General features: G+C 40.2%; 1 protein-coding gene across 4 annotated transcripts in view; it reads left to right on the top strand.

Moving 5' to 3' along the window:
• NCOA2 (nuclear receptor coactivator 2) overlaps positions 1–27,485 on the top strand; it is a 284,984-nt gene that overhangs the window by 245,918 nt on the left and 11,581 nt on the right. For all 4 annotated transcript variants that reach the window (XM_036031204.1, XM_036031203.1, XM_028533654.2 and 1 more), the window contains 10 exons: positions 934–1,144; positions 3,204–3,410; positions 5,891–6,103; positions 8,582–8,711; positions 17,681–17,846; positions 20,903–21,181; positions 21,960–22,037; positions 23,401–23,635; positions 25,269–25,446; positions 26,005–26,203. In XM_036031204.1, coding sequence (XP_035887097.1) covers positions 934–1,144; positions 3,204–3,410; positions 5,891–6,103; positions 8,582–8,711; positions 17,681–17,846; positions 20,903–21,181; positions 21,960–22,037; positions 23,401–23,635; positions 25,269–25,446; positions 26,005–26,203 — 1,896 coding nt within the window. The remainder of the gene's footprint in view (positions 1–933; positions 1,145–3,203; positions 3,411–5,890; positions 6,104–8,581; positions 8,712–17,680; positions 17,847–20,902; positions 21,182–21,959; positions 22,038–23,400; positions 23,636–25,268; positions 25,447–26,004; positions 26,204–27,485) is intronic.

Below are 27,485 nucleotides of genomic sequence, written 5' to 3'. Positions count from 1 at the left end.
TCTTCACTAAAAAGTAACCTTAGCATTTAACTTAGCCATTTCCTTGAGTTGTTGGTACTGACTTTAAATACTTGGCACATGGGTCCTTTCTACCTAAAAGACTATGAAAATCAATTAGGCTTTCTGGAAGAAAAGCAGTAGACATAACATGGAGGTGATGTTTACCTTATTATTTTAATGTTGGTAATTGAAATGAAATTAGTTTCATAAAGGAGAGGTCCTTTAAAAAACATTTTTATGGCTTCTATAAAGTCAGGTCGGTAGGTGCTGGTCTGGGGGTAGCCTGTTTCGCCCTGCTTCCCTATACTTTGTCACCTAAGCTGGTGCGTGACTGAGGAAGCCAGTGTTATTTGAAACTGAAAGTACAAGCAGGAGAAACCACCAGTCACATTGAAAAGGCAATGCTTAGCTGTTCATGATTTTGCATTTTACCCCCTGCTCTTAAAAAAAAAAGTCCTAAAAGGGCATCACCATTTACTAAGTACTGATACAGTGTAAATTTGGATCATATTTTCTACCAGCATTTGCTGTTGTTGTCATTTCTTAGGGGAAATTAACCACAAAACTTAGATCTAGACTGTAGGTCTTTGGTTAATTAGAAATATACATATTCATGAATAATTAACTTATTAGCATAAGGGGGAATTTATAAATTGCCAGTGAATCACAATGCTGGAAGAGAGTTTTCTTTCTAATTCAGTCATCTCTCTTTTTATAGATGTGGAAGTTGAGGACCAAGAGACTAAATTATGTGCTCTTTGTCAATTTAATTTTTAAAAAGATCTGTTAACTGTTGGGCCCAATGTGGGCATGTATCTGCATCTTTTATTTGGCTGTGGTGTCTTATACCAGCTAGGTCTGTGATTACAAGGGGGCCTGTGATTGCCCACTCTTAGAGTAGGACTGGATAAACTCTTCTGTTGTTAACTGCAGCCTGGCAGTGAGCTGGACAACTTGGAGGAGATTTTGGATGATTTGCAGAATAGTCAATTACCACAGCTTTTCCCAGACACGAGGCCTGGCGCCCCTGCTGGATCAGTCGACAAGCAAGCCATCATCAATGACCTCATGCAACTCACAACTGAAAACAGCCCAGTCACACCTGTTGGAGCCCAGAAAACAGCATTGCGAATTTCACAGAGCAGTGAGTATGAGATATTGATGGTTATGCCATGTAATCACCATCAGAAAGGGGGATTAGTAAAATCTGATGCAGCCAAGTCCCTTCAAGGTTTTTATGGTCAGATAGCACCATCTACTGTCCTTGTCCTTCAAAACAGTATTCAAAGTGGATTCGTGTGAACACAGCTTCCCGGCATTCTCTTGTAGTTAATTTAATCAACGTGGACCAAGACTGGCTGACCTACATAGATACAGTTCTTTAGATGACTGTCATATTTCCCTGCATGTCAGTTACTGCCTTCAGAAATGGAGTTTAAAGTACGTTTTCATATGTTTTAATAACTGAATGCTGAAATTATAAAAATTAGAAAGTTCTGCTGTCTTTTTAGGAATAACATATTACTAAAAATTCTCAATATTTAATCATGTGAAAGGAATACACACATTAAAAATACCTTGTCCTATCTGTTAGGAATCCTCATATAAATATCAATTTTACATGGAATTTTATAAATATTTTCTAAGTGCATTTTAAGTTTGGTTAGTTTGATATAAAGCTTGAAGACCTTAGATTATCGTATAAAGTACATATTATTTATTTTAAACTTTATTTAAATAAGTTTAAGATGAAATCTTCCTTCACTATGAACATTTGATAGTTGCCTAAAGTTGCCCAATAGTTTGAATGGAAGAAAATATTATTCCTGTTCCAGGGGCATAATTTATAGAAAGATAGATAACCTCCTTAGAGTTCCATTGGTGAACAGAATGATTTTTATTTCCCTCTTCCAGTACAGTTTGGCCCAAAACTTAACATTGGTTCTTAAACCAGAAATGGCAGTTATCACCAAATCACAGGATACCTCATAGGTCTTTCCTCAAGTGATTCCTTATTCCAAAAATGGTAAAACAAAGTAGAGGTATTGCTGTTGTCTCTTAAACCCGCCTGTTTCTCAGACAGTGGAGGGTTTCTTACGGACTGTGGGAGATAACAATGTCAAACAGCTGCAAAGTGAATAAGACACACACTAGAAAGTAGATGCTTCTTAACCAATGGAATGAAAGAAGGATAAACTGCATGTGAACTTACGGTTTTTCCTCCATCTTTACCCCCTAATACTATTCATATTGCTGAATGGTAACCATACAACTACACCTGAGGAAGTCGTGAATAAGCATGTATATAATTTAAATTCCATGCCCTAATTCTTCTGCATGTTTTATTTCTGCTATTGATTATTAAGAACCTTTCCTTTCAAATGTTCTATTCATACTATGTTTATGTAATTCAGAGAAAGTAAAGTATTTGGTATTATTTAATAAACTGGTGCTATAAATTGTAATTCATAGTATCTTTGCACTTTTAAAGTTACATAGCATTTCTGTCAAATTACTGGTTGTCTGTGTAAATAGTACGGTGCACTGGTGTATTGCCTGTTGCACAATACGTTCTTGGGAACTAACTGTAAGAGTCATTTCAAATCTACATGTATCTGGAATTCTAAAAGGCTGTATTTAGAAGATTAAAAATAGCGGTCCTAAAGCTTTGCTAATTACTTCACGTAGCAAAGCCCACACTTGAAGATTTTCACTTTCGATGAAATTAGATACTTTTGACCTAATGGTACTCCTAGGAAAGTCCAGTGAAGACATGCTATTCTAACCCCATGTTTCTGGGTTTGGTGCTGTATACAGGAGATGTTTATAGCTTCATAACTGTGACAAAGCAGTACTCCTAAATTTGAATAATATAACATGAAAAAGAACATATTAATAGTTTACTTGGCAAATATAATTGAATATTAGAAATTAGGAGAAGAAAAATATATGGTAAGTGATAGGTGTTCTTTTTCTTCCCCCCCCCCACAAGAATGTAATTAAATTAGTTACCTGTGGATTAGATTATGAGATTTTCATGCTACATCTTTTGTCTGTGAATTTATCTTTTATGTAGGCAGTTGGTCCCTGATGTGCATATCTTTGTTATTTTACAGATAACATTTTCCCTAAACACTAATTCTGTTATAGTTCTTTTCTGTTATCTAATATTAACCTTTAATTTTCATTTGTTCTCTCCTTAGCTTTTAATAACCCACGACCAGGGCAACTGGGCAGGTTATTGCCAAACCAGAATTTACCACTTGACATCACATTGCAAAGCCCAACTGGTGCTGGACCCTTCCCACCAATCAGAAACAGTAGTCCCTACTCAGTGATACCTCAGCCAGGAATGATGGGTAACCAAGGGATGATGGGAAACCAAGGAAATTTAGGGAACAGTAGCACAGGTAAGGGCTCAAATATACTGTTACTTTACTGGGTTACTTAATGATGTATTTATCCACACCAAACTAGTAGAATCCTTCAAGTGAAATTTTTCATGTTAGAAGCTAACATCTAAACATAGGAAAAGTCTACAGATTTTCACCATGACAGTGGTGTATGAAGCACTGGAAAACCTTACAATAAACTGAACATTTTATTCTGTGATCATTACTTTCACGAGGTTGCAAATCGTTAATCCTGTAACAGCATAGGCTTATTTTACTTCTGTTCCAGTTACTGTTCAAAACGTTGTGGTAGTGTGTGTGAAATAATTTGGTGCTTGTCAGCTGTTTGTGATAATCTGCTGATAACCCCCAAACTTTCTATTAATTGATTATTTGTGTTTGGAAATTTTTCAGAAGGACAGTTTACAATTCAGCCAACCTTTCCTACTTGTAAACAATACAATTCTCCTTCAGGAAAATATTAATTAAAAATTTAAAACTTTACTGGCTGGCATAGCTCAGTGGATTGAGCGTGGGCTGCAAACCAAAGTGTCGCAGGTTCGATTCCCAGTCAGGGTACATGCCTGGGTTGCAGGCCATGACCCCCAGCAACCGCACATTGATGCTTCTCTCTCTCTCTCTTTCTCCCTCCCTTCCCTCTCTAAAAAATAAATTAAAAAATAAAATCTTTAAAAAAAAATTTAAAACTTTGAACAATAGTATGCCTGGTCTGATAGTTACTGGCCCAGGACTTTCTTTTGGAGTTGCCTGTGATCTCTCTGGTTGGGACCTTGACCTGCTGTAACTTGAGGTGTCTGCCAGGTCACCCGAGCACATTCCTAAATGGTAGTCACTGTCATAGCAGCTGCCGTATTCTGAAATTTTCATCCGATTCAGGCTGGAAGTCATTGCAGCAGCACTGGTTGATGTAAGCACCGTGTCCTGTACCCTGCACTATCTGTTCATCATAGACATAGCAAGCATACTGACTTCCTCATGAAGAACTGCTCACAATTTATATCTTTCTTCTTTTGTTGAAATGAGGTTCTAAAGACAAGGGCATTGAAAGAATAGATATTATCAAAAGAACTTATACTGATGGGTGTTTAATTTTGGGGATTTGTGTTTTTAGCTTAGTATATAATTCCTGTAAATATTTGCCATTTAGATAGTTAACTTAAAATAAGAGTTCGATTTAAGGGGAAAAGATTGAAATGCCTGTGCTTCACTGAAAAAGTAAAAAAGACCAAAAGAGACTACCCCAATTATAATTGCATTAATATTGTTGAATTATGGATGATTTTTCCTTCTGCTTTCTAGACTTTCTATAATCTTGTCATACTTATTTACATAATAGATTTTTGGAAAGCTAAAATGCCTTTTTTCCCATAATATCTTTGTAGAGTTTAAATCTAATCTTGGAATGGTTTTTAAAATACATATTACCATAATATTGTTCTAATTTTTTCAACCTAACTAAATGTCTGTCACTCTTAATCACCCTAACAAAGCACATTCTCATTTCACCAGTGAAAAACCACCCATAATACATGGTCTCTCCATTTCTTAAATCTACCCTATTTTTAGTTGTTTATTATAAAGTAAATGAAATCCAGCAAGCCATCTATTTGAAAGCAAACTTTTACACATCTGTCATAAAACAATTCAAAATGAAGGGTCCTCACTTGGGGTTTTTCTGGAACCTTTAGAATATAAAGTCTTAGCAAATCCTTGGCCATTGCCAGCATCCTGAGGACCAGCCCAGAGAGAGCAAACTCTTGATCCTGCTTGCCAGTGCAGTGCTCTTATTATTATATGTGGTAAAATAGCTACTGATATCTCAAGCATAAAAGGATTTGTCAAACCCGTCTTAACCCATTCTAAATCTATAATCAGGAGTACAGTGGTTCAGGCATATTGAAGTAGTAGGAGTTCTCTGGCCTTTGCTTACAAAGAACTGTAGTAAAAAGACCTGGTAATTTCCCTGTGCTTTAGAGGCTCCCCTGTATAATTTTGAAGCTTAACAACTGATAAAAACGCTGAAAGGGATAGGCATAGGTTTCATGGGATATTCTCTGTGATTTTGGTTTGATTATCAATGTTTTACCTTGTTCCTCTTAGCCTCTCCTCCTCTTTGGAAAGTAAAGCACTGACGTGTGTATCAGCTAATGTGATTCACTTCCTGAGGAAGGAAGTTGGGGTTATCCACACACCACAGCACCTGTTTCTAAGTACATATGGGAACAATTTTAACAGCTTTTCCGAACTATAAAGAGTGACAAGTCCATGTTATTTAAAAAAAAAAACAAAAACCTTCGTAGTAATTGCCGATTCTTAATTCTGAGCCAGGGCTCACATCTGTCCCAGTGAGGGCCTTAGCTATTGGCTAGCTGCTGTAGACTGATTATCTCATTCAGAGTAAGGAAGATCATCTGGTGTTCATCCGTGCTAAGATGTTTCCAGTTCCTGCAACTCTCATTTCTTTGGTTTGCCTTCAGGGATGATTAGCGGTAATGCTGCCCGGCCCACTGTGCCATCTGGGGAATGGGCACCACAGAGTTCTGTGAGAGTCACCTGTGCTGCTACCACCAGTGCCATGAACCGGCCAATCCAAGGAGGTATGATTCGGAATCCCACCACCAGCATCCCCATGAGACCCAGCAGCCAGCCTGGCCAGAGGCAGATGCTTCCGTCTCAGGTCATGAATCTAGGTAAGGCACTTCAGTGCTTGTGGCTTTTACCTTTTGTGCTTTGTTAGAGTAACAGCTCCATAAGTTTCTTCAAGACAAGCAATTTGCAATTTGCAGTTTAGTTAATTGCCCCGTGTCAAGCTGTCACACATGGGATTTTGCTGGAACTCTGTATAGAATCTTTCAGTTACCTAACAGAACCAACTACCTTTATGATGTTTTATTTTATTAAATTACCTAATTTCATCTTTTGGGGGAGTGAATTAGAGCGTCACACTAGAAGTGTTATATTTTGAAAAAGTGTTTCAGTGATAGAGTGGTGGTTGCTGACTCTGGGTGAATATCGGAGTCATCTCAGGACCTTCCAGCGCAGATTTCTGGGCCACAACTCTACAGTATTAAACCAGACTCTCCAGGGTCCTCACTGAAGGTTCAAGGTCTTTTAGAACATCTCAAGAATTGTGAGAATCAGTAGAATTCTGTTTGGGTACAGTTCACATGTTATTAAAATTAAAGGTCTGGTACATTGTGTGACTCCATTTATATGAAACGTCCAGAATAGGCAAATCTGTAGAGAAAGAAAGCAGATTAGTATTCACCTCGGACTGAGGGTCTGGGGTGGAGGGGAGTGGGAGTGAGTCGTAACAGTCCCCCTTTGGGCTCCTTTGGGAAGAATAGGAATGTTCTGAGAGTGATTGTTGTGGTTGTCGTACAACTCTGCACTTTCGCAGCTCACACTGAGTCCTCTGAGTCACACATTTTAACTGAGTACATTGTATCGTATGTGAATTCTATCTCAGTAAAGTCATTATTTTAAAAAAAGTAATGGTCTGTGCAGCTCATACTCAAGATTATTTTCTTAATCATTGACGTATTAACCTTCCTCTTATCTTGTACATTAGCATAATTCAGATAAGTTAATATTCATGTACTTTTTCATATACTTAGATATTGTTCCATAAGAGCTAAATCATTAGCAGAAGGGCACCACTATTGTTTTGAGGAGATATTTCAGAATTCTTGTCCCACCTCTGGCATCATTTTCTTGCTAGCTACTTAATTGCTCAGTGCATTTGGGTTCATTGTTTCTGAAAGATGACATTCCTATCACCTTCTACAGAGAACATACTTCGAGTTAATGAGTGGTTCTTAAACAAATTCATATCATGTGAGGCTTGCATGAAAAATGCTGTAATGACCAGAATTCCATGCAAAATTAAATGGGAAATTTAAAAAATATCCCTTCTTTTTAAAATCATCATCATAAATACCTTATATCCAGAAATTTAATTTATTCTTAGTCTTTCTTCACTGAAGAGCACCTCACCCGGCTTTTGAACTTGAAATATAGCTCTATGAGCTTTGCCATATAGCTGAATTTCTCCAATTTTTAATAAACTAAAAAAAAAAAGCCAGGAACTCAACAGGAAATCTATTATAATGGAAGACAGGTCTACAGATAATGTTAATAATGAAATTATGTAAACGTTCATATTGCCCTGGCCAGTGTAGCTCAGTTGGCTGGAGTATCTACCCTTAAACCAAAAGGTCGCCAGTTCAATCCCCAATCAGGGCACATGCCTGGGTTGCGGGTTTGGTCTCCAGTTGGGGCACGTGGGAGAAGCAACTGAGCAGTGTTTTTCTCCCTCTCTCTCCCTCCTGTCCTCTCTCTCTAAAATCAGTAAGCATGTCTTTGGGTGAGGATTTTTTAAAAAAAGAAAATATGTAAAACTCATCTCATCAATTAGCCTTACACCTCTTTAAAGAACTATTAAGAATGAGCATGTCTGAGCTGTCTGGGCCTCCTCTCTACTCTGCCCTCTTTAGGTGGAAGAGCTCACGGAATTACGGTGAGTTCAGGAGCATGCACAGACCAGCACCTCCCAAAAAGATGGCTCAGGACCCCAGTACCCTTTTGAAAGGGGTCTGGCTAGGCCAGAACTATTTTCATTACAATACTAAGACAGTGTTTTTCTTTCTCACTATCATTCTCTCACCGGTACATGAAACGTGGAAGCAGTTAGGAGATTCTGGCTCTCTTCTCTCGATCCAGTCATTAAAATGATTTGCAAAAATGTAAATTAATGCCAGTAAAAGATGCTCTTTCATTCAAAAAAATTGTGTTAACATATAGTGGGTTATGATGATTTTTAAATGAATTAATAATTATTTTTCTGTTTGTCAGTTTTAATTTCTAGTTGATAAATATCAATCAGTAAGATATACTCCACACAAACAAATCTATTTTGACAGAATAGAAAGGGTCCTAAGTGCAAAAAGAAGTTTGGAACTGCTGCTCTAGATAGTCTGTGATGAGCTTTGATATTTATTGCCTTTATTTCTGTATCAGGACAAAAAATTTCTTATTATTTTCAACTGATTATTATTTCATTTTCTTAAAAAAAGCCCACATATTCAACTTTGTATTACAGAGCAGAAATAGATAGTTCCCTAATTACAACTTGTAAGATTTTTGGATTTTGTCTTCTCCTTTTTTAGGGCCATCTGAATTAGAGATGAACATGGGGGGACCCCAGTATAGCCAACAACAAGCTCCTCCAAACCAGACCGCCCCGTGGCCTGAAAGCATCCTGCCCATAGAACAGGCCTCCTTTGCCAGCCAAAGCAGGTGAGTGCTGAGCCCCCAGGAGATCCAGCAGAGCAGTGCGTCCTGAGTTCTAAGTCACGTCATGCACACCAGTGCCAGGAGTCAGTCTTTTCCTTTTAATAGTTGGTGCCTGACCACTTTTCGTGCATTCAGTCTGTATCATCTGCTGGGTAGGGCATGTAGGGGAGGGAGAAACCCAGAATTCAGACCTAGAGCGTGCCCTTAAAGAAGCTACGGCACAATTAGAAAATAAAATACGTACACTAATAATGCTAATATGAGTTAGTGTGCACGATATATGCCATAAGAGAAATAAACTGTATTTCAAGAGATTGTCAACTCGGGTGACTGGGAAAGGCTTCAAGGCCGTGAAAAGGAGTCATTTCTGGAGGCAGGGATGGCAGGAAGCCAGTCCACCTGGCAAAAGCAGCATGGTCAGAGGGCTAGATGTTCCAGAAGCAGCACAGTGTGTTTATGGCAACAGAAAATCACCTAGCTTTCTATTTCGTATATTTTGCCACATTGTAAAAAATAAAAGGCACTATCAGATTTGGCTGGAAGAGTAGATCAGCAGTAGAATAGGTTTATAGAGGGCCTTAAATACAAACTGAAGAATTCAGACTTTGTGCATTAAGCCATTGAAACAGATTTTTTTTGTCTTTAAAGGTTGTGGGGTATGATCAAGTTTATTGAATTTTAATTGGTTTTGATCGTCATTGTAATCATTTTCATTTCCTTGTCAGTGATCTTTTCTTTCTAATTGCTTTTGAGCAATTCTTTGCATTTGATGCATTGTAGGTTTTCTACAGTGTGTGTAAGTGTGGATTTATTTATTTATACTACTTGGTATTTGGTATATGTTATTCATTTCTAAGATTTTATTTGCCTGGTTCTTTTCATAGGCTCTTTTTATTAGCTTATTTCTGTGATTTTAGGTTTATATCTTTAAACATTATATTAATCATTATTTTCTAAGTTTTTTTACTCAGTAATTTCTTTTTTAATATATTTTATTGATTATGCTATTACAGTTGTAATATTTCCCCTCTTCTCTCCCCCCTTCTCTCCCCTCCACCCTGTACCCCCTCCCACCCACATTTCCCCCTTTAGTTCATGTCCACGTGTCATACTTACGAGTTCTTTAGCTTCTACATTTCCCATACTATTCTTGCCCTCCCCCTATCTATTTTCAACCTACATTCTATGCTAGCTATTCTCTATACCTTTTCCCCCTCTCTCCTCCTCCCACCCCGCTGTTGCTAACCCTCCATGTGACCTCCATTTCTGTGGTTCTGTTCCTGTTCTAGCTGTTTGCTTAGTTTCTTTTGATTTTGCTTTAGGTGTGGTTGTTAATAATTGTGAGTTTGCTGTCCTTTTACTATACCTATTTTTTCTTTATCTTCTTTTCTTAGATAAGTCCCTTTAGCATTGCATGAAATAAGGGCTTGGTGATGATGAACTCCTTTAACTTGACCTTATCTGAAAAGCACTTTATCTGCCCTTCCATTCTAAATGAGAGCTTTGCTGGATAGAGCAATCTGGGATGTAGGTCCTTGTCTTTCATGACTTGAAATATTTCTTTCCAGCCCCTTCTTGCCTGTAATGTCTCTTTTGAGAAATCAGCTGACAGTCTGATGGGAATTCCTTTGTAGGTTACTGTCCCCTTATCTCTTGCTGCTTCTAGGATTCTCTCCCTCGTTTTTACCTTGGCTAATGTAATTATGATGTGCCTTGGAGTGTTTCTTCTTGGGTCCAACTTTGGGGTTCTCTGAGCTTCTTGGATTTCTTGGAAGACTATTTCCTTTGCCAGATTGGGGAAATTCTCCATTATTATTTGTTCAAATACGTGCTCAATTTGTTGCTTTTCCCCTTCCCCTTCTGGTACCCCTATAATTCGGATGTTGGACCGTTTAAAGAAGTCCTGGATGCTCTTAAGCTGCTCCTCATTTTTTTTGAATTCTTATTTCATCATGCTTTCCTGCTTGGTTGATTCTATCTTCCTTCTGGTCCACTGTATTGTTTTGAGACCCGGTTTCCATCCCTTCACTATTGGCTCTCCTCCGTATATCTTCCTGCATCTCTTTTATGGTAACCTGCATCTTTTCATCTAATTTGTGGCCAAAATCAACCAATTCCGTGAGCTTTCTGATCACCAATGTTTTGAACTGCGCATCTGATAGATTGGCTATTTCTTAGTCACTCAAAAGGATGAGTCCTGGGGAACTGATCTGTTCTATTGGAAACATGTCTCTCCCTTTCTCTCTTTTTTTTTTTTTTTTTTTTTTTTGTTGTTGTTTTTTTTTTTTTTTTTTTTTTTTGTCTGGTCACTCTTGTTAGGTGGGGGGCGGAGCCCTAGGTGTTCACCGGGGCTGGGCACCCCAGTCGCTAGATTGTGACGTTATATGTGGGGGTGGGAGTGGGGACGGGAGGGAACAATGGCGATAGTTCCGTTCTCCTGGGATCTCAGTCTCTTCTCTGGGATCCTGGGCTGCGAGCTCTGCCCTGGTCCGCAATCGCCACCTCACTGGGTCCACCAGCCACAGCTTGCGTACTCAGGGACCCCCCCTGTGTTCTTGTGCGCCGGATGGCTTTCACGCCAATTTTGCGCCCAGTTTTCCCTGACCTCCACGCCTGCCAACCCGCGCCCACCGGGCTCGTCCACTCCTACCAGTCCGGATGTACGGGTCTACTTCAACTTCATGGCTGTCCGACTTCCATTCAGATAAATCCTCTGTCAGTTCTTGGTGTTATTCTGGTTGTAAATTGTTGTTGTTCTAATCTTGGTTGTGTGAGGAGGTACGGTGCGTCCACCTATTCCTCCATCTTGCCGGAAGTCCCTCAGGAATTTCAATATCTGGATTTCTTGACATTCTGAATCCAGTGATTGATCTGTTTCTCAGAGTACATTGATAATCTTTCATAGCTGATCTCAGTCACTGAAACATCTGGGGTTGAAATTGAGGACATTTTTCTTGAGAGAGAATTTGCGGTGGTCTGTGCCAGGGCTGGGGTCCATACTCACTTGGGTCTAGTCCACAGTCCCTCGGCTTAGCCCATCTCAGGGCAGCTCTTTGACTTTGCTGTGCTTTATAGATAAAAAAACACACCTGTTACCCATGGCTCAGGGGATGCTCAGGTTTTAGCTCACTGGTACTTGTTTGTTTTGTTTTGTATTATTCCCTGCAAAGGCAACATCACAGTTGTGTTGCGTGTGTAGTCTCACTGTTTTTAGCACAGCACTGGAAGCAGGAGTTGCCCTGGGGACCTGGGGGTCTGTGTGCTGGCCCTGTGCAGCTGGCTGGTGGGCCAAGAGCCCCAGGGCCGGGTGATAGCTGGGAGCCTGGGCAGTAGGCAGCGTGGGAACTCACAGGATGCAGACCTTGTTTTCCAGTAAGTAAACTTACACTGGAGAAATTTGGCCTTGAGGCTCACATATAAAGAGTTGGGTTGGAGGCTCAGTGAAGATCTTACTGCAGACTGAAGCCTTTTATCCTTCTGGGATTATTCTAGTCTAAAACTATATACAATAACACTCTTATCAGATTCATAAATGGTGAAAGTCAGCAGGTTTCTGAACTTTCCCAAAAGAAGAATGCATTTCTGGAGCTGCTTAAAAATAAAACTTTCTGTGCTGGCTGGCATGGCTCGGTGGATTGAGCGCAGGCTGCGAACCCAGGCATCGCCAGTTCGATTCCCAGTCAGGGCACATGCGTGGGTTGCTGGCTGGGTCCCCAGTGGGGGTCACATGAGAGACAACCACATGTTGATGTTTCTCTCCCTCCTTTCTCCTCTCTAAAAAGAAAGAGACAAAATCTTTTAAAAAGAATCTTTTAAAAAAATAAAAATTTCTTCCCTGGCTGGTGTGGCTCAGTGGATTGAGTTCCAGCCTATGAACCAAAGGGTTGCTGGTTTGATTCCTGGTCAGAGCACATGCCTGGGTTGCAGGCCAGGTCCCTGGTGGGGGGTGCATGCGAGAGGCAGCCACACATTTATGTTCCTCTCCCTCTCTTTCTCCCTCCCTTTCCTCTAAAACTAAATAAAATCTTTTTTAAAAAATACAAATATCTGAGTAAGTCCCACTCTGGGATTTAATGCTTTTGTTACCATTGGGTTTGTGCAGCTCGGAGAAGCAGTGTGGTGCCCATTTTCCTGTGCGTTAAAGGAATAATAAAGGATTCATAGGATTTGATGATGTTTAAAAAAAAATAGAAGATGAGCATGAGCCCAGCAATAGGATTGGTGAGAGAAGTAGAGAGGTGACTCTTTCACTGAAAGAAAAGATTTAGGGGAACTGCTTAACAACTGCTGTAGGGGAGATAAAGAAGGATACTCACCAGCTGTATTCCATTTGCTTAGAGGGAGCAACAAGCGTTTTCTAATCCCACTGTGCCGGTGAACCACCTCTGGGGTCTCATTTAAAGTCACGTCTGTGTGGGACCCAGGAGCACCGCTGGTCCTCCCATTGCACCTTGAGTAGAAATGAGGCTGGAAGAGCAGACAGGGAGAACCACAGTCAGGCGTGGCATTCTGGCTCTTTCTGGACTTGCTCCCACAGGCAGTAGAGCCTCCTCTGGGTTTCCTGGGGACTCCCACGTGGGGGCTGGGCTTTCTCAAGCTCCCTCCAGCTCTTTCAGTCTCATTTCATGGTGTCAGGGGGCATTATGCTTTATTTGACATATTAAAAACTCGCCCATTTCCATGGAGATTTGTGCATAATAAGAATTAGTGTAATAAGTAAATCTAACACTTGATAATTTGTTTTTGAATAAAATGTGAAAGATGAGTTTCTAGAGAAAACTAAGGCCAAAGTTAGGATCATCACTGTTGCCCAAACAGATGAGAGTTCTGGTTTTTTGTTTGTCTGTTTTAAAAAGGAAGAATTCCAGATTTTACTGAGTCTGGGTACAGAAGAAGCTGTCGGGTGTGCTCTGCCGGTTCTGTGACTCAGCATAGACTGCGCTGCAGCTTCCTGGGTTACTGTCGGCTGTCTCTGTCTAAGAGCTGTGAACAAAACAAACCATTTGCACCGCTTCGAAAGTTATTTCACTTTTTCCAGCCACTTGTCCCACTTCTTTTATTTTACATAATTTGGTTTGGAGAAAATTTATGACCAAATCAACGCTAATCTTATTGTCCTAAAACTTCAGAAGTGATGGGTAACAGAGGTTCTAACAACATCTCTCTTTTTTTTTTTCCAAAAGAAAAAAGCAGTGCTTTTTAAAAAATCCCCTTCATACATGTCACCATTAATATTTTATACTTTTACAACCTATCTGTTTAGGAATAGATTTTTTAATGTTTTAGGAACCAAGCATTAGTTTTTGCACACATTTCAAAAAGGCAGTGGTTTAGCCCTTAAATCTGTCACATATTCCCGAACTCATTGATTTGCAGTTGAATTTCCACTTTCCGTAGTTCCATTGTGGTTTCTTTCCTTCACTCATCCAGTATGTAAGAGGAAGGTTTAAAATATAGTCCAGAATGTATAGATGATTTGTTTGAAGATTTCTGTTTGATTTATCAAAGTGATTTTTTGCTCTTAAAATATAGTAGCTGCCCTTTATGAAAGACTTGCTTTCACATTAAGTTCAAAATTTTGGAGTTAATTTGATTTGCTCTTATTTGAAATGTATCTGAGAGTAAAGTTTCTTGGGATGACTGTTTCTCATTATGTAGTAGCTGCTACTTTTTTGCAAGATTTTGAAAATACATGTGAAAAGTGAGGGTAATGGTTCTCAAACAGGAGCTCAGAATTGACCCTGCTCTCCTTATCACCATCTGTGATGTCCTTACCAGACCATAAATAAAAATGAAAATATTAAGAAATGGGATTTCTGTTGATATTGGCCTAGTTCCTCCCTTTATTCCTCTGAATTTTACCTTTGTCTTAATATTACATGTCTGTCAGTCACCATCTGGATTGTAACTGCATTACTGACCAAACTGTAGGAAAATACTTTTTTTGTTACGTTGGCAACCATTTATAAAGTTCAGATCAGAAGCCTGGATCAATATTTGTTCTATAAGCCAAGCATACTGTGTCTTAAGGGAAGTGATATGACTGATGCAGTACGCCCAAATTTAGAAAATTAAGCCACAGTGTGATGTATTTTTCTGTGTATAAGGTATGATTTCCTGTCTAGATCAGGAAGTTTTTATTATAATCAACTGAAAACTTACCGAACCTATGCAGTTCAAGTACTGGACCAACAAAGAGATTTCCGATGTCCTCACTAGGCACGGTCTAAGGTTGATGTTTTTAGCATAGATGCCAATACCGATGTAGCATAGCACAGTAGATGGTGCTAAAGTTGGGAGGTGAGTGGGGGTGGTCCAGAGTGGCTGTGGAGGAGTACATCCAGCCCTGGTGGGAATCTTAGGTGGAGAGGAGAATGAGAAGTGTAGAGGGAAAGGTACTGTGTTATGCTGGTGTGGGAAAAGATCATTTGCCCGGGATAGCTGGGGCTCACAGGGAAGTTGTAGGCACTAAGTTTAGAAAGCTCAGGCTTAACCAAAGTGTGTGTGTGTTTTTGAATTCCACCACCACCACCCGGGCCCTGGAGGGGAGCTGAAGTAAAAATAAGAACTCTGAGTCTGCTCAGTGAAGTGTGTTTTGGGAAAAGGAACCTCACAGCACCTTATCTGAAGAATCGGACCAGGACTATAAGCAGGAGAGCACCTTGAGAGTCCCACCTTGAGTAGAAGTGGACCCAGAGATACTAGTTTGCTTTTCTTTGATTAAAAAAAAAAGAAATGAAAATCATGTAACAGAAATGGGTTGCTTTATTATGTAGGAAATTGTTTAAATGCAAGTTAATATTTGCATCAGGTTTTTTTCTTTAAGCATTTGAATGTGTCTTTACTAGGGTACAGTTGCTTACAAAGATAGAAGAAAGCTTCTCCCCTTCTGACTCACTAGACGCAAGACTGGGGAGTCTGGGTTCATGCAGAACCTGTGCAGCCTTGCCAGAGTTAAGCAAAAGTACATTTCACCTGAACTTGTCACCAGCGGAGAGGTTGGAGGCAGAGTCATGGTTGTGTAGAAATGAAGCTTCTGAAGAAACAGATGGTGAAAATTTAAAATAAAGCTACACAAAGAAACTACTTGAATATCATCTTTGGGGAATGGGGTCTCAGCCTAAGAGAACCTGATACGCAGATGACATCCACTCTTGGCTGGCTTGAGCTCTTTTTGCATGAAATTTACGACATCCAAATATTGGTCATTCCTCTTTGGGGCATTTCCTCCTGCCTTTGCTTTAGTGACAACATGCAGTTCTGTGGTTTTCTCCTTGTTGCCACTTTTCTGTGTCTGCTCCTGCCTCTTACTCCCTAAGTAGCAATGGTGGAGTGATCTGATCACACTTGAATTTTGGGAGGGTGTGGCAGGACAGTGGAGGAACTAGTTCAATGCCTGCTGTTTACTGACAACCAAGGCAATGGTAGAGAGAGGAGGCAGGTGTAGAAAGAGTCCCAGAATGAGAGCAGAGCCCCAGAATGAGAGCAGAGCCCATGAGAGTATTGGTGGAAGCCCTTAGCATGCCCACATGGCTCATGCTTCTGGCTGCACTGCCTGGTTGCAATGCCTCAGAGGCAGTGGGACTGCAGGCTTGGGGCCAGGGACAGTGGGTAAGGGTGTCATCAAAGGACACTTAATTGGGTGATTTTTCTTTACAAGTAACTAGGGATAAATGGAGAGTCTAGATTATCTTTTAATGTACTGTGTTGTTATAACTGTTTGAAATTGTAGGCTTTAATAATCAGCATTTCAGGATTGTAGGCCAACATGGCACATTAAGCTATCTTCAGAAAACATGGCATATTAAACTGGGTTAAGCAGGCAACTTCATCCTTTGATGAGTCTGTTTTCACTTAAGAATGAAGTTACTAGCCCTGGCTGGCGTAGCTCAGTGGATTGAGTGCGGGCTGGGAACTAAAGTGTCCCAGGTTCGATTCCCAGCCAGGGTACATGTCTGGGTTGTAGGCCATAACCCCCAGCAACAGCACATTGATGTTTCTCTCTCTCTGTCTATCTCCCTCCCTTCCCTCTCTAAAAATAAATAAAATAAAATCTTTAAAAAAAAAAGCATCAATAATATTTTAAAAATTAAAAAAAAGAATGAAGTTACTTATCTGTAAATTTATTTCCTCCAAAAAATCATATATTATACTACTCTGTGGGTACAAATTAGACTATTTTGGCAAATTATAAGTATCATTTCACCTTTGGTATTAAAGTCATTCAGAAGCTCTTTTTAAAAATCTCTCCCAATTTGTCAGTTAATTTAAATTACAGGAGTTTTATATACCATAGAATTTGGAGTTTAGTATTATGGTTTTATCACCTATTACCTTATAGAATAATGAACATAATTTGCATATTCATGATTGGCTTTTCTCATCTAACTCAGGAAGGTTAACCACTACACTTCTTGAGGGCGTTCATAAATGTTCACAAGTCTAGCATGCGTGACTAAAAATGCCCTATTAGTCCAGTCAAGTTTAGTCTAGTGACAGCTGAGTTCAAAAACTTCATGTAGCTTTTATGCCTGTAATATTCTAGTCTCCCTGGGTTGATCAGCATACCTCGTGCGAAATACGACTGTTCAATTAGTCTCCTACAAAACTTCAGGAAAGTCCCTTGATTACTTTGTGCAAAATAAATATATATGTGCTTAAGGGGTCAGTGTTGATCTTTGGAAATATACTAGTCACGTGGGCCCTGGACTCACATAAGTCTCTGTTAGAGTGTATCTATGTTTTCCTTAAGAGTTTATTTGAGACAAACTGACAACATGTGCGAGGGAGCAAGATCTCAGATGCTCTCTGTATATTATTTTGGGTTGTCATTTTGTTCTGTTCTTGCTGGTACAGTATTTTACTACAAAGACCCCAGAAGTCAACCAATACTTTTGTCCTTAAGGAAAAAAAATTGTTCTCCAACCGATGAGCCCTCCCAAGGGCCCAAGGTGAAGTCTGTCTCTCTACAGGCAGCCGTTTGGCAGCTCTCCAGACGACTTGCTGTGTCCACATCCTGCAGCAGAGTCTCCCAGTGATGAAGGAGCTCTCCTGGACCAGCTCTACTTGGCCTTGCGGAACTTCGATGGCCTAGAGGAGATCGATAGAGCCTTGGGAATACCCGAACTGGTCAGCCAGGTACGCACAGGCGGAGTTGGTATGGCTGCGCATCTCAGGGGCACAAGGGTGTTTGTTTCCTGTTTCCTTTTGCTGACAGATAATCTGCAGTCTGCTTTTTAGAATTTTTCTTTTTACCTAATACCAGGCTAGCTTTATTTTCTTTGTCTCCCTCTCTTTGTTACTCCCACATAAACTCTGGCCCAAGAATGGAAATGAGCTTTACATAGAATTTGGGTTATTGAGCTGAAAGGCAGAAACTTAGGTCCAGCTCACCTAATAATGACAGAAAGGGACATGCAAGAAGCAGAGAGACCCAGAATGGAACATTGCTGCCCCAGTGACCCAGAATGCTGTCATCAAAAAAACCAGTATCTGTACTCTGGCCAGGTGGCTCCATAGGTTGGTGCATCGTCCCATACACCAAAGGTTGCAGGTTCAATTCCTGGTCAGGGCACATACTAGAAGTAACCGATCAACGTTTCTCTTTTTCTTACTCTAAAATCAATAAATATATCCTCGAGTGAGGATTTAAAAAAACACACACACACAAATCCAGTATCTGCGATCACTGTATTAATCTTATATTTGTGGGCTAGTGATGGGAAGTTATTTGTTCTAAAAGAATACTTTGCACATACATTAGCAGAAGTCATTTTACTGTCATTCAAAAATCAATTTTTTAACGTATTCTCAAGATTTTATTGTCACATAATAAAACAAAATATGAAGCTTAGAACTGGATCACTTGGCCCTTTCTCTTCTTATCTCCTCCCAGTTCAGAATGCTCGCATCTCTTAACAGCCAGCATTCTCTTAGATCTGCAGTTGCACCCAACGCATTCAAGCCTCAGCACAATCTTCTTTAGTTTTAGCCTTTTTTCAGAAAATCGCTTAGTCTGCCCACCACCGCCACTCTGCTTCCTGTTTTAACCCTACTTTCCCTGCACATACAGAGCATCCTTGTCCTTCTTGCACCACGTCACTTTGTGGGGCTGATGCTTCCCATGCTCCTTATAGAAAGTCCTACAGGTTTTAGGGACGTTCGCCAGGTTTACGAGAGTGCTGTCGGCATGGAAAGGAAACACTCAAATATCATCTTGACCTTTGCCCACAATGGTTTTGGGGATAATTAAGCATACATGAGAATATAAAGAAGTTAACCAATCTTAATGTACTTACTTATTTAGCTCCCTTCCTCCTGGTAATTAGTTACTTAAAGTAATTCTCTGCTATTTAGAGCAATAATACAAGAAATAACCTAACACAGTCTCATGAAATAACATAGTGCTTTCTGAATTTGGCCACCCAGCTAAACTGGTATGAAGCGGCCTTGCTGGTTTGCTGTATAAGGAGTAACCTAGAAAAAACTGCCACAGTCATGCTCCTATCTTCTGTTCTTGGCATGAGTCATCTTCGTTTCTTATGACTAAAAAGTGCCTCCCAGTGTCCAGTCAACTTCTTGCACGTCTGACGTGTTGTGAGGGTGGGTCTGTGATGATGATGATGCAGAGTCATTGGAGACTTCTCTGAAGCATTAAAGATAGTCTTGTCATAATCCCCACCGTTCAGCAGACATAGTGGGAGTTAATTAAAACTCGTCGAATCATACTGAGAACAGCATAATGGAAAGAAATGAGTTAAGGTTACCTGATATAACCTGAAATAAATCAAGAAAGGAAAATGGAGTTAATATATTTCCTGTGTGGCTGGTTTACTGTGCTTTGGGGTGGTAGTTAGAATTTTACATTCAGTGTCATTGTCCTTGAGTTTTATCTAAGTGACATTTAAAAATGTGATCCTTGGGGTTGCTGGGTGCCTTGTTTTTATCAAAACTGGCATCATTTCATTGTTGAATATTTTTAGTCTTCGTTTTTTTTTTTTTTCATTTATTTGTATTCTGTTTTGTCTCATCAAATCCATCCTTATATTAAACTGAATTATGGGAATGTGGTTATTAGGTGGAGTCGGGGGAAGTGAAGTTCTGAGATAGTTTTGTGGATTTAGTTAGAGCAATAATTCAACAACGAATGGTTTCCCCCACATAGACTCCATCCACGTTTTTTAAAACTGTCATGGGGAGGGGATAATGGGCCCAGCCTTCATACGCCAACCTCAGAGCCACACTGACCTGAATCCTGGGTGTCTCCAGGCCCCTGCTCCAACATGGCTAGGCTGGTTTGAAGAAGCCTAGGATGTTATTAAGCTAAAGAAAACCTCCTAGATGTTTGTGCTGTTGGGGCCTTCCCTCCAATAGATCCGGGGTTTTGTACTCCTAGAAGTAGATGGAGGAGGAGAATTAGCCAGGTACACTTTTCCACTTCACACTTAGATGTTTAAGGCCACATGGGTCTGAGCTATTCCCCCTTGTAGAAGTTCTGGATTTTCTACCCCTACCCCATTATGACCCAGATGGGGGAGCCTTTAGAAGTCAAGAATGCCAAAACACATGAAATTTGTCTAGTAGGTGATAAGATAGTGACAGAATGTGGGGTGTGTAGGAAGTTCTGACACCCCAGGAATCAGTTAAATAAAAGCAGTGTATCATACTGGTGACCCTAAGTCACAGACTGTTTTGGAACCCACTACTCACTAGCCAGGTAGGCTGGTTGCAATTTGCTTCACTTTTCCGAGTCTCAGTTTTGTTATCTGCAAAATGGGAATAATTGTGGTGGGAACCCCCGACACTGCTGATTCCAGATACATACCAAGGTAGTTGTTTCATTTAAATGAATTATACAAGTACGAGTAATCTGTCACACACACACAACATTAAACATGTGTGTTTAAAGTCCAGGTCAGTGTCTGGTGGACTGAGTAGGTGGCATTTGTAGTCATGGCCCCTGTGTCCCTTCCCTTGGGAGTCAGGCACAACACCCGCTTCCTTCCTTACAAAACTGCATTTATTGAAGAAAGAGGCTTTCCTAGGAAAAAAGGTGAAGTCAAACTAAAAGTGCCTTTATGTAGTAGTACAGTATGAAAAGCTTCAAATCTCTGACAGTGAGAGAGGCCAGCCTTATATTTCCTCTGCTATTTTTAGTGTTTTATTTCTTTGTTCCTTGGGGGCTTTTTCTTCAGAGCCAAGCAGTAGATCCAGACCAGTTCTCGAGTCAGGATTCTAACATGATGCTGGAGCAGAAGGCACCTGTTTTCCCACAGCAGTATGCATCTCAGGCACAAATGGCCCAGGGAAGCTACTCTCCCATGCAAGACCCCAACTTCCACAGCATGGGGCAGCGGCCTAGTTATGCCACACTCCGCATGCAGCCCAGACCTGGCCTCAGGCCCACAGGCCTGGTGCAGAACCAGCCTAATCAGCTGAGACTTCAACTGCAGCATCGCCTCCAAGCACAGCAGGTACGTTGTTCTCTGTGGGTACCTGGAGGTGGGGGAAGGGGAGGGAAGACCATGCCAGATGGTGCAAAAATCGTGTAGATTAAATCTCATTCCATGCTTTCTAAGTGAGTGAAAACTTCTCCAAGGTGATCCTACAATTTTCATACTCCTTTCTACTTTTCTTTTTTTCTCCTCTACTAACCCTACTCCAGTACCAAGTAACTATCCTTTTATATTCTAACTCCATTATTTACTAATGATCTAATCTTAAGCTCTCTGATCCTTAATTTTCATTCTGTAAAATGGGCTTATTGTACAGAACAGGGGCGATATGTACACATTTAAAGGACCTGGCACAGTTTCTAGCCCAAAGCTAGCACTCAGGATACTGGTTGCTCCTGTCATGAGTCCTATCTCAGGACAAAAACAGTCACTATTAGCAACAAGCCTGGACAGACTACAGCAAGTAATAATGTTGCAGGCTTTCAAGTCTCCTTTCATTATTTTGAGTGATGAGCACCTGCCTCTTTCTAGTCTTCCTCTTGGCCCCCTCTTCTGAGCATTCTCCTCCCTTGCAAACAGTATGTTTCCAAACAGTCCAAAATAATTTCCCAGTTATAAGCAGTGAGATACCTCATTCAAAACTAGCTTTAGTGAAAATTCAGCTACAAACCATGGGGTTTCAGTATGTAATAGTATGCAGATGGTGGGTTAGGAGGGTGATGTTTTTTAAGGAAGATGATTTGAAATGAAACATTGTGATTTAAAAGTGTACTGATACCTATGTCTGTCCATTTAGAATCGCCAGCCCCTTATGAATCAAATCAGCAATGTTTCAAATGTGAACTTGACTCTGAGGCCTGGAGTACCAACTCAGGTAAGGAGCAGACTAGCCATCAGCTTTCCCTGTATCCAACTGACATCTCCTGTGATTTCTCTTTGCTTGATGTCCCCCATAAAGTAACTTAGACTCCTTAAGATCCAAGTGAACACAGTGGATCTGTAATGTCATTCAGTTATCTATCTAGTCTGTCACTTTCAAGGTTCCTCCTAACTACTGCATTGTTATGGCCAGGTACAGATGATTCTCATCATTCACATGTATTGTGTTCCATACAGTCACTGCAAGCACAGAATTAGCAGATACTGAACCACTCACTGCTTCTAGAAGAAATAAGGGGTTGAGCTCCTACAAGCCTCTGGTCATAACATTTTCAGCAATCTAGCAATATATAACCCTGTCTTGGGTGTGTTTCCATATGAAAACAACTTACTTAAGTTGATTCATTAACATTAAACTCACAGCCAGTTCATTAACCTGTAACTCATCTCACATATTTTCTCTATAAGGCAAATCCAGCCTCTTGTGGTTGGGATCACTACATAGCCCTTCAGCACTGCTCTCAGGAGCCCTTTTAAACTGGAGAATCGCCAACCAAAAGTACAACAATGTGAGAAATGTGGAACTAAGTAATGCACAAAAAGGACGATTGTTTGCAGTATGAGGGTGGAAACAAGAAGGCAGAGTCAGGAGGGAATGTGCACAGGAGGTGTCTCAGATTCTCCACCACTCTGCACTTGTCCACAAATGACAGTGGTGCTATGAATATTGATTAGGAATACAAATACATTTTAGTGAGCGAGCGAGTTCACAGATAAGGAATCCACGAGTGATGAGGATCTGCTGTGTATTTATTGGTAGGGCCTGTGAACACCCTAATACCTCTTGCTGACAGCAGATGTGTCTCTTCACTTCACCTGTCCCTCCCTGTGTGCCCCCCTCTCTTCCTGCCTCTGCTCAGCCTTTTCTGAAGTGCTTCAAGCACCTTTTGGCACAGTGATTTAGATTCCCTTTGGGCTTGAATGCCCCTTGAATGAGACTCTAAACTGCCATCCTTAAAGTTTATATCAGACTCCTCTTATAGATGGGACTGGAGTTATTGTGAAGCCCTGCAATTAACTGTCCTCTCACCACAAGCCACAGTTTAATTGGTATTAACATTGAACTTAACCCATGTGCATCATTGCAGTGTTTCGGAATAATCATCCTCTCTGTGAAACTTAAAGGCTCTCGTTCTCATCCACCAGTTGTTCAACTCTAAAATGTTCTTTCCATGTAAATTTATTTTCCAAATAATTTTGCACGAGACTACCATTGTTCTCCTATTTCTAATACACAGTTTGTTTTTTACACTGTGTCTGCCCTCAATGTTTTCTGTCCTGGATTGCCCCCATTTCAGGCACCTATTAACGCACAGATGCTGGCCCAGAGGCAGAGGGAAATCCTGAACCAGCATCTCCGACAGAGACAAATGCATCAGCAACAGCAAGTTCAGCAAAGAACTTTGATGATGAGAGGCCAAGGGTTGAACATGACATCAAGCATGGTGGCTCCCAGTGGTATGCCCGCAGCCATGAGCAACCCCCGGATCCCCCAAGCAAATGCACAGCAGTTTCCATTTCCTCCAAACTACGGTACTGGACTCACATCCCCACCACCTTTCTCCAGTCCTTTCTCCCCAGTGTCCCCCAGTCCTGGGTCACAGCTCCTCTCTCACAGCTCTTTGCATGGCTCCCAGATGACTCTGGCTAACCAGGGAATGATAGGAAACCTGGGAGGACAGTTGGGGCCTGTCAGGAGTCCCCAGGTCCAGCACAGTACCTTCCAGTCTCTCAGCTCAGGTACCACCTTTTCTCTGAGTGCAGGTCTTACTTTAAGAATGACCGAAGTAAGTGTGCGTGTGTATAGTGCACCAGCTGTGTGTGTGAGCGTGTATGAATTTGTGTGTTTATGTCTGTGTCTGTAAACATAGGTGGATGTATATATATTTATAGTTGAAAACCTCTGAGTCTGACTCAACAAATCAATAGATATACACAAAATATTGAAAGACATGTATAAATGTAAATATTAGAGACATTCTACAACATTGAAAAATAAAGACTTTGAAGATTACACCAAATCTTTAATGAATAGATAATTCTTGAGAAATGCTATATAGAAACCACAAAGGAAGCCCTCTTAGTTTTCTTCATATTGATTTGTTGCTCAACGTCAGCCTAAAGAGACAAGTGTGTAATCTCATAAATGCTGATATTTGTGTGCATGTTATGTTCAATTAATTAATAGTCAAAATATTGATAAAAGTAAGCACTTACGATAATATTCAGAATGAATTTCCCTATGTTTTATCAGCTTTATCTATAAATAACTATCAAGTCTTTGTGTTGCTTAAATTCATGTCTCCTATTTTCTTTAAAGAAACAGAAAGTTAATGTACAGCTTTTTCTCATGTGATCTTCAACTTTTCTGTATGGCTAATTTAAGTATTAATTAAATAATGCATGTTTTATACATCTAGGCAAAAATCTGCTTACCTTAACGCCATCCTGAAATTTTCTAAGTTGCCTCTTTGTTTTCATGCTCCTTTCCTCTATTTCCTTTTTCTCTCTATTTCCTTTCTGATGATTTAGAAAAGTCTTCTAAAAGTTTTTTTTTCTTTTAGTGTAAATGCCATTTGCTTCTAAACTGAACAAGAAGCTTGCATTAAATTTTTTTCTTATTCTTGCTAACTTGGATAGCACTGCAGGGCCCTGGAGCCCTCTGTGAAGGCAGGCGAGCTCACTGTGAATGTCTGATCGTAGAGAATGAATCCGTTATTAATGCAGTGAAAAATTACTGAGTGTGTTGACTTTTTATATATAGTTGAACTTTAATCCTGTTTAAGTTTTAAATAGTCCTTATGGTGATATATAAAAATGTAAAGACTATTCTAGGTTGCAGAGAAATATGTATTTGATCATTGTTGATTTGGAAAGGGATATGGGGGAAAATAGTATTTTCCCTCTCTGTTTCTAGCCACAGTGGTTAATGTGGTGTCTAGTATAATTACTGTAGAGAATTAAGACATGGAGATTTTTTTCTGTGTGCATTTTATCCCAGCTTGGACTGTTTAAAATATATGTAATTAACCAGTACATGACCAGGTATTTCAAAGTAATTTTCTGTGTGTATTTAATTTGAACATTCACTTTCTTTCACGAGTCTCTATGGTAAAACTAACAATCTCCTTTGGACTTCTGTTTTGTTTTTTGTTTTTTGTTTAAGGAATAAGTCAGCAACCTGATCCTGGCTTTACTGGGGCCACTGCACCCCAGAGCCCTCTGATGTCACCCAGAATGGCACACACCCAGAGCCCCATGCTGCAGCAGCCCCAGGCCAACCCAGCCTATCAGGCCTCCTCTGACATGAATGGATGGGCACAGGGGAACATGGCTGGAAACAGGTGTGCTGTGTTTCTGTGTCTTTTTTATATAGATGATCACCAGGGAACTTTCTGTAGACCACGAATCTCTTTTATCTTCTTTACGCAAGAAAGCAATATCAAGGAAACTGTTAAGTAAGCCAGCTTACTTTTTCTAGGGCAGAAGTCATCAGTATTTGAAGAAGCTTAGCATAAAATCTTCTCCTTGGTAGTAAAAGGACCTTCCCTAAGAAGGTAGCACCCCACCAATTTATGGTAGAAACTGCTGAGGAAGGCAGTGCCCTAGAAGCTATACTTATGAGTATGCATAACAAAAGCAAACAGTAAGCTTGTCCGGTGCAGACACAAAAGTGGGAAACAGACTTCCAGACCTTCACGGGGCTGTGGTTGTCCCTACAGCTTCATTGACCACTTGGTGCCCTGTTGTTTCTGACCCCAGCACCTGTTGGCTATCCCACCCGAGGCTTTCTCCGCCTAGTTTTATTCCTTCTGAAGTCAGTGCCTAGGAAACAAGTGCTCAGAACTGCCTGCCTGTTTGCACGAGGGCACTAACATTTACATGTCTTCATTGCATTCTAGCATGTTTTCACAACAGTCCCCACCACACTTTGGGCAGCAAGCAAACACCAGCATGTACAATAATAATATGAACATCAATGTATCCATGGCGACCAACACAGGTGGGATGAGCAACATGAACCAGATGACAGGACAGATCAGCATGACCTCAGTGACCTCCGTGCCTACGTCGGGGCTGTCCTCCATGGGTCCCGAGCAGGTGAGCACCTCAGGGGGCCCATGTCCTCCAATCATAACTTTCTCTGTATTGCTGCATGAAGTGTGTCTTTCCACCTGTGTTAGTACACTGTACAGGAATACCTGTTAATAATGAAATATGCATGGAGGGATTCCTGGCTGTTTGAGAGTCTTTCAAAATATTTCTTAACTTTCTTGTCATTTAAATTTTCCTCTTGTTTGAGGAATTTAGCAACAGCTAATATGAATCTCTAAACATGGAATGGTGAATGTGCTTTTTAAAATAGCTTTATTTGGATTTATAGTTTAATAATTGATTTTTTTCTCTCCTAACTGTAAAACCAGATGAATCACAGGCCAAACTATCTACCATCCAATTAGCTTTAAACAAGACTTCATTCATGCAGGGAGATTGACACAGATGATCCAAAATCTACTTTGGATGTGGATGCCGTGATTTTTTTTGGTTAATTTTTTTAATGATGCTATTTTATGTTGAATAACATTGAAAAAATTCTACCACCCTAAGTAGACACCAGCTCCACTGGTAGGAGAGAGACTCCGAGCACCTGATATCTCAGATGGCCAGAGTGGGACTCAAAAATCTGTGCTGGGCTGATCCAGGGTTAAAGAAACCATTATTACTGGTTGATAATTTTCAAATTCTGTTTATAGATCTTATTTTTAAAGGGCACCAAAGGCTTGGCATTCTACCACCTCAGTAGTTCATCCAAAGTATAGATGTGGCAAGGACCCTGAATCTTATTTCATATACTGAGAAACCGCGGCAAAGAAGGTTTGAATAGCATAGACAATATGTCATGGAGAGCACAGTTGGGTCACAGGTGTGAGAATGGTGAAAGACTGGAAGTTTGATTTAGGCCTATTTAATTCTGATATTGGTTAACTACAGTTTACTGAAAATTTACTGAGTTTTGCAGTGCCTCAGCATTTTGTTCTGTAACAAGAGGTTAATAAAAATCTGAAGTGGTGTATGAGAAAATTTAAAGTCCTTTGCAGTTTAAGAAAGTTGTATGTATACGAGTAACAATAATACAGGCTTTTATCTTTTCGATGGAGAAAATGTAGTGCTGATGTTGAATTTTCAACAAAAACAGGCCACTAGTGGTTCCTGGTTTGCTTTCTAGGAAAAGTGTGCATAGTAAGGGCTGTTAAGATGGTCTAATATAACATTGGTCTTAATCAACCTGCACACCTGTAAATTGGTGCATTTTTAATTGTTCAGATTGCTTTATGACTATTGCATGGATTTCAGCCTTTCAAATATCAATTATTTTGGAAAC

Source organism: Phyllostomus discolor, chromosome 7 (genome assembly GCF_004126475.2).
Source record: "Phyllostomus discolor isolate MPI-MPIP mPhyDis1 chromosome 7, mPhyDis1.pri.v3, whole genome shotgun sequence".
Classification (NCBI taxonomy): Eukaryota; Metazoa; Chordata; class Mammalia; order Chiroptera; family Phyllostomidae; genus Phyllostomus; species Phyllostomus discolor.
Note: the sequence above shows the minus strand (reverse complement) of the source record. Positions and strands in the feature narration are given on the sequence as shown.